The following is a 7,285-nucleotide window of genomic DNA, read 5'->3' on the forward strand; positions in this document are numbered from 1 at the left end:
AGGCCTACGGCCAGCCTCTGGACATATCTTGCTCCCTGGTCCCCCACGGCTGCAAGTAGCTCTGAACTCCAAAAGTCAGGTCCTAGGAGAAGGAGAGGGACGCTAGAGAGAAGACCCCTCCTCACCAACTCTTGTCCACAGGCCACAGCCCCGTTCCTTCATATTGGAGCAGTTGCTGGCATCACCCTCCTGGCCTGGCCTGTGGCTGATACCTTCTACCGTATCCATCGAAGAGGTGCCAGCTCCACTCCCCAACATACCCTCGCCGGCCATCAATGCTTCTGCCTCCTGCTGCCTGTTTCACTGTACCCGCACTCTGCTTTCTGTCCCCAGAGCTCACCCGTTGCCCCTTCTCTATAGCCTGCCCCCCACTCCCCACAGGTCCCAAGGTTCTGCTACTGCTCCTATTTTTTGGAGTTGCCCTGGCCGTCTACCTGGCACCACTGTGCATCTCCTCACCCTGTATCATGGAACCCAGAGATTTACCCCCCAAGCCTGGTCTGGTGGGACACCGAGGGGCCCCCATGGTGAGTATCGGGTACTATGCTGGTAGGGCTAGGGCGGGAAGGGTCTGCTCCTCCAGGCCGCAGCATTCAGGCCTGCGGGGTCCCAGGCTGCCACCCTCCTCTGCTACCCTCCTACCAATTCCCTTTCCAAGCTGGCCCCCGAGAACACCCTGATGTCGCTGAGGAAAACAGCCGAATGTGGAGCTGCTGTGTTTGAGACTGACGTGATGGTCAGGTCAGAGAACTGGGGGACAGAGGGACACAGTAGGGGAGCTAGATTAATGATGATCAGCCCTGGAGCTCAGCCCTCTGCCACCGCTTGTGCCCTCAGCTCTGACGGGATCCCCTTCCTCATGCACGATGAGCACCTGAGCCGGACCACAGATGTGGCCTCCGTGTTCCCAGCCCGGACCTCCTCCCACAGCAGTGACTTCTCCTGTGCTGAACTGAAGAAGCTCAATGCCGGAACCTGGTTCCTGGAGGTGAAGACAGCCTCACAAAAGAGGCAACCACCTGCAGAGGCGCTTAGGGGAGGGTTCATTTATTGATAAGTATTTTCTGAGCCCTGTGCTGAGCAACAGGTATAGAGTCTCTGCCCTCAACTCTGCCCTCACTCCCTCTAAGGAAAGAAGAGAGCTTAGGCAACAGGCTATCAGAATAGGAAACCTAGAGCGATAACAGTGTCTTTAGTAAACAGAGAGGAGAGAGAGCAAAGGCACTGTTTGGCAGGGTGGGTGTGGGAGAGGATCAGGAGTGGTTTCACAGGAGAGAATGCCTGAGCAGGGACGAGAACGGCCAAAGCAGGCATCAGCAACTCTAGCCAGACGCAAGGGCCTATGTAAAGCCCAGAAGTGTGAAGAAGCCCAGAAGTATGAAAAAGTGGCTCGGTGCAACTGGGAGATAAAATTCGTGGGAGTAGTGGGAGCGGAGATGGGCAAGGGGAGCAGAGGCTTGGTCTCAAAGGGCTTTGAATGCCAGCCCCTTCCCAAAAAGAATGCTAGGCCCAGAAGTGTGGGCTTTGGTTCTGTAGGTGACAGAAAATATTCGTGAGGATACTTTATTTTCTCAGTTCCTCTCTTGTCCTGCTTTTAAAAACAATACATGTTGTTGGGATGAGCACTGAGTGTTATGTGTAAACCAACCTGACAATAAACCATTTAAGGGAAAAAAAATAAAAAATAAAAATAATACACGTTGGGATGGATGCCTGGGTGGCTCAGTCAGTTAAGCGGTCGACTCTTGATCTCAGCTCAGGTCTTGATCTCAGGGTCATTGGGCTCCACATCCAGTGCAGAGCCTAATTAAAAAAAGAACAATAATACTTGTTTCTCATAAAAAATTAAACATTAGAGAAATAACCTAAAAATTTAAAAGTCTCCCATAATCNATACATAGATACATACATATACACATATATATGTACACACACACTTGTCATGTTGCACCAATAGGATCACTTCATACATTCTTTTGCAACTTGACCGTCTTTTCATTTAACTCTATATACAATGACATGTCAAGCGATTAAGACCAAGGGCTGTCTGGGTTTGAATCCTGGCTTCACCACCTACTAGCTATGTAAGCCTGGGCAACATTCCTTAGTCTCTCTGTGCTTCACTTTCCTCATCTGTAAAATAGGCATAATAATAGTACCTACTTTGTGGGATTATTGGGAGGATTAAATAAATCAATGCACATAAAGTACTTCTAACACTGCCTGGCACATAGTAAATACTTTATAATAAGTATTAGATAAGGTTGCTTTTTCCATGTCAGTGGTTAGGAGGCAAGGTCATTTGTTGATTACAAGGGGGAGGGAGCAGAGTGGCAGAGGTTTGGAACAGACACTAAGAATGGAAGAAGGAATAAAACAAGAACAAGTGAAAGGATGATTAAGTGGGGCACCTGGCTGGCTCAGTCCGTAGAGCACGTGACTCTTGATCTCAAGGTTATGTGTTTAAGCCCCGCATTGGGTGTGGAGCTTACTTTAAAAAAAAAAAAAAAAGATGATTAAGTGGCATTGAAGGTAAAAGAAGACTACATAGTGGCGGTCTGCATGATGTGCTCTGCCCCCCCCCCAATTCTTGGGGGTGAGGGAGGCGTACTGTTAGAGAATTTAATCAGGGTTTGGGAATTTGTGGGGCAGGCAGGGCAGGAAAGGACTTGAGGGTGGTGCGGAAAAGTAATTCAAGCGGTAGATGGGCGGGGGATGTAGGTGTGGCAGAAGGGGCTGAATGATTGGGCGTAACCCAAGGGGCCAAGATCCCAGAGGTCTCCCTGAGACTAAAGAGAAAATGCAGTGGGAGTGAGGAAGTTAGGAAACCAGGAGGGTAGGAGGTTGGGGTCACAGACTAAGGTGTTAGAGGGTCTAGAAAGGGCCATGGTTTGGAGAAAGAGAGACCCTGGGTCAGCAGTGCACAGAAGCCGGGCGCCAAGTAGGGGAAACGAGTGAAGATGGTGAGGGTGGGGGAATGGCCTACAGGCTTCTCCCGGTCTTGAAACAATTTTCCTGTTCTCATAGAGGCAACCCTTCTGGGGGGCCAAGCGGCTGTCAGACCCTGATCGGAAGGAGGCTGAGAACCAGACGGTCCCAACGTTGGAAGAGCTGCTGAAGGAAGCTGCAGTCCTTAACCTTTCCATCATGTTTGACCTGCGCCGCCCCCCACGAAATCACACATACCATGACACGTTTGTGAACCAGACACTGGAGACTGTGCTGAGTGCAAGGGTGCCCCAAGCCATGGTGATATTTCCAGGACCTCAAGTGCTCCCTCTTGCCCATCTCCCCACCCCCTGCCTTCCCTAGGACACGGTGCCAATTTTGAGGCTGCCCCCTGCCCCAGGGCCCCACCTCAACTCATATACCCCATTCTGTGGTCAAACCTCTCTGCCCCTGCCCCTGGAATCCCCAAGCCTTCCCCAGCTTCATGCCCTTCTTCCCTGAACCACAGGTCCTTTGGTTACCGGATGAAGACCGTGCTAAGGTCCAACAACGGGCACCTAGAATGCGCCAGATATATGGACAGCAGGGAAGCAACAGAACTGAGAGGCCCCAGTTTCTCAACCTCCCCTATCAAGACCTGCCACTGTTGGATATCAAGTGAGTGCCAGAGGAAAGGAGCCAAGGGGACCCCGTGAAGCTTAATGGTAGGGAAGAGCCACCTCGGGGAGGGTAAAGGCCATTCATTCACTCACACATACAACACATATTTATCAATATAGGTAACACTTGCTATGCGAAAGGCACTCTTTGTTGCAGGCTTTGAGCATACTAGTGAAAGAGACAGACAATAAGCTGAATGAATTACATGTGTACTGGATAAATGATATGCAGATGATAAAACGGGGAGATGTAGTAGAGCAATTAGGGTTGGGAGTGGGGGCCAGAGAGGGGCCACATTAGGAAAAGTAGCTAAAGAGGTGATGTCTGGACTGAGACCTGACAGGTCACAAGGAGCTAACGAGAAGAGCTGTGAGATCAGAAACAGCAGCCTAATAAAGCAAGGGGAAGGTAAGGCTTGGGAGACAGGCAGGAGCCCAATTGGGTAGGACCTTGTGGGCCACAAGAACAGTTTTAGCTTTCATTCTTCACCAAGGAGATAAGTGCAAGGGAGGATGGATCGAGGGGAGAGAGGCAAGAGAGTCCCAGATGTGAGCCGGGCCCCAGAAGCTGACCCAACCCGTAAACATGATGGACTGCAAAGCGTGCAGTAGCCAAGGTCTCTTCTGATGTCCTTGTCGTCAGAAAGAAAAAAAACATGGACTGTATGATAGCCCAGTTAGCATAAGTATTTCAAGGACCTTTCCCACAAGCTGTCACCATGGAGCCGGCNGACATGAACTGATAATGAATACACCGGTGATGAAATTGAGGCCCCCCAAAGGTCTAAGCACTCTAAGATGATGGACCAAATATACCGGGATGAAGCACAACAGGGATAGATGAAAAGACCTACATCGCACTCCAAAAGAAGTTCCATTGCACAAAGACAAGAGACTGGCATCAGCAGGAACATGCGTGAAAAAGACCAGGGCTCTGACTGAATAATGTTCACATCGAGTCATCAATGGCATGCAACATCGCCAAAACTAACGTGACCCTGGACAGCCTTCATACAGGCACAATGCCCAGAAGGCAGTAGGAAGTTTTGCTGGGCCAAGCCCACCTGGTATATCATGTTCAAACGCAAGCCCCCATACTTTGAAAAGAACATTGAGAGGCGCACCTGGGTGGCTCAGTCAGTTGAGCGTCCAACTCTTGACCTCGGCTCAGGTTGTGATCTCACAGTTCATGAGTTCGAGCTGACAGCATAGAGCCTGCTTGGAATTCTCTGTCTGTCTCTCCGTGCCCCTCCTCCACTCATGCTCTTTCCCTCTCTCTCAAAATAAACAAACTGATTTTTAAAAATAAAAAAAGGAACATTGATAAATTGAAGTAAGGTCAGATGAGGAGAGGTTTATATGGCGAAGGGAATGATAACCCAGGTCCCAGCCCTGGATGAAGGAACTGGGGCTGTCGGGCCTAGAGAGGAGGTGACTCGGGGACATGGTCATTGTTCTTCAGACCTCTGAAGGGCTGCTCGTGGGACAAAGAAGAGAGACACAGTCGTGTGGTCCCAGATGGCAAAGCTAGGACCCGTAGGTGGAATCCACCAGGAGACAAAGTTGAGCTCTGCAAAGAAAATTACTTTTGCTCAGGGGCTGCCATGTAAAACTAGAACTGAGACTTTCTTGGCAGTGACACTGTGGCTTTGAGCACAGACAGAGGCTGCTTCCTGTGCCGCAAGCCCCATGATCCTAGATGTTCCCTGTTTCTCTCCCATCCCCACAGGGCACTCCACCAGGATAATGTCTCGGTGAACCTATTCGTGGTGAACAAGCCCTGGCTCTTTTCCCTGCTCTGGTGTGCAGGAGTGGACTCAGTCACCACCAACGACTGCCAGCTGCTGCAGCAGATGCGTTACCCCGTCTGGCTTATCGTAAGGGCTCTGGGACCGTCACCGCTCCCCTTCTCCCATCCCTGGCTCTCCTTAGCCCTGCTCCTCTCTTCCTTACATATTTGCCCCCATATACCACCTTTGGGCCTCTGGCCACTGACAGGAGCCTCTTCTTATTCCCACAGCCCCCTCAAACCTACCTAATGATGTGGATCATTACCAATTGTGTCTCCACCCTGCTGCTTCTGTGGACCTTCCTTCTCCAAGGGTGAGTGCTTCATACCTCAGCTTTCTGGGTCTTCACGCCCCCCAGGGTCCTGGTGATGGGGCCAATTCAGACTCCTACATGCTTCCCGGAGCTTGGGGTTTGGTTCTTTAGAGATTTTTGGAGCCTTCCTGTACACAAACGTGTACACAAACTTCCTGTACACACACTGAACCTGGGAAGGGCAAGTTTGGGGGAACCTGGGATCAAAAGGCCATGCCTGCAGCTGGCTGAACTCACAATGGGAAGCTTTCTCTCTCTCTAGGAGATGTAAGAAGGAGAGAGAGAAAACTGGTAAGAACCTTCTCTCCTCATCTCATTTTTCCTCCTCCTATAGCCTACTCTTTGGTCACTGCCTATATGTCTTCCCCTCTCCCCACCCCCTGCTCCAGGCTTAGAAACAGCAGTGCTGCTGACCAGGATCAACAATTTCATAATGGAGTGAATGCCCAGCCCTGGACTCCCACCTACCAGAATCTGAGGCCTCTCTGGATTGGCTTACAGCAAGGGAGAGAGAGCGGCTGAGATGGAAAGTTGGTGGGGCTGGGGTAGGGTAAACTTTGTCAACCGGAGGTTTTGAACTATGAGGGCCCTCTGCACAGATGGTAGGCATGCGACAAGCCTCCATGGAGTCTGCTCCCCTTAGGGCTTTGACCTGAGGTTAGGTTAGGAAGACAGTGACTCACGGGAAGTTTCTCTGCAAATGTAACAGCGGAAATGGGAAGGAGGTGGCCAAGATAATGTTTCAGACCTGTGTGCAAGAGTTCTCGAATAGAAGACACAGGGTGTTTCAGGGATGGGATAGCTTGGACCAGTGACTGAAGGAGATGACAAAATGGCCTTTCCTGGTGAACTAAGATGTTGGAGTCACCAATCCCCCTCCATTCACTGTCTCCCCTGACCCCTGCAATTTAGCTGCTTTCCTGCCTAGATGCTGAGGGCTAGAGCCCATCTAGTCATTTAATTCCGTGACTATAACTGGCTTTTTGCTGTGCACAACCTTTTCTTCAAAACAGGTCGGTTCCTGTATGGTGTCAATCTACTTATTCAATGAATTTAACTCCTGTTTTGTGGTACTCTAATCTTTTCCGCGCCGGGGCTTGGTGGGAGGTGCACGTTCCATCCTCGGTTGTATGTGACGTGAATGACACTGAGGGGTTATCACGGGGAGATGCTTGGGCTGGAGGGGGTAGGGCTGCAAGGAAGGGCTACCAGAGGGGAAGCGGGAGAGCAGCCGTCACGGGACATTCTGGGTGGCCGAGGTACGCCGCTCAGAGTGAGTTGCGTTGTAGCTCCNCACCTGTTTTCCGTGCCGGTTGGGGACCTGTGTCCTTGACTCCAGACCCTGAGGGTATATAGTCCGATTTCCACAAGTTCTCGCCTCCATGGGCTGTGCGTGCAGGGTCTGGTTCCCAGGCGCGCCTTCTCCTCGAGGAGCAAGCCCCCCCTGTGTGTTTGCTGCTCGCGAGTTCCTGGGCTAACACAGTTAAGGAGACCAGTGAGGAGCTGATCTACGATGAGGCTTCTGGTAGAAGGGGGAGGGAGGAGCTAAAGCAAACACAGGGACCCAAGCGGTC

The 7,285-nt window shown here is 51.1% G+C and overlaps 1 protein-coding gene across 1 annotated transcript in view; it reads left to right on the top strand.

Annotated features, from left to right (window-relative positions):
- The window catches only part of GDPD2 (glycerophosphodiester phosphodiesterase domain containing 2), a 10,011-nt gene extending 3,234 nt beyond the window's left edge, over positions 1–6,777 (top strand). Inside the window, exons 7-16 of the mRNA XM_077774981.1 lie at positions 142–235; positions 382–527; positions 659–741; positions 838–988; positions 3,028–3,249; positions 3,458–3,606; positions 5,338–5,485; positions 5,629–5,711; positions 5,974–6,002; positions 6,101–6,777. Of these exons, the coding sequence (XP_077631107.1) occupies positions 142–235; positions 382–527; positions 659–741; positions 838–988; positions 3,028–3,249; positions 3,458–3,606; positions 5,338–5,485; positions 5,629–5,711; positions 5,974–6,002; positions 6,101–6,153 (1,158 nt within the window). The 3' untranslated portion in view covers positions 6,154–6,777. The remainder of the gene's footprint in view (positions 1–141; positions 236–381; positions 528–658; positions 742–837; positions 989–3,027; positions 3,250–3,457; positions 3,607–5,337; positions 5,486–5,628; positions 5,712–5,973; positions 6,003–6,100) is intronic.
- Positions 6,778–7,285: the final 508 nt, after the last annotated feature.

Source organism: Crocuta crocuta, unplaced genomic scaffold (assembly GCF_008692635.1).
Source record: "Crocuta crocuta isolate KB4526 unplaced genomic scaffold, BGI_CrCroc_1.0 scaffold394, whole genome shotgun sequence".
NCBI lineage: Eukaryota > Metazoa > Chordata > Mammalia > Carnivora > Hyaenidae > Crocuta > Crocuta crocuta.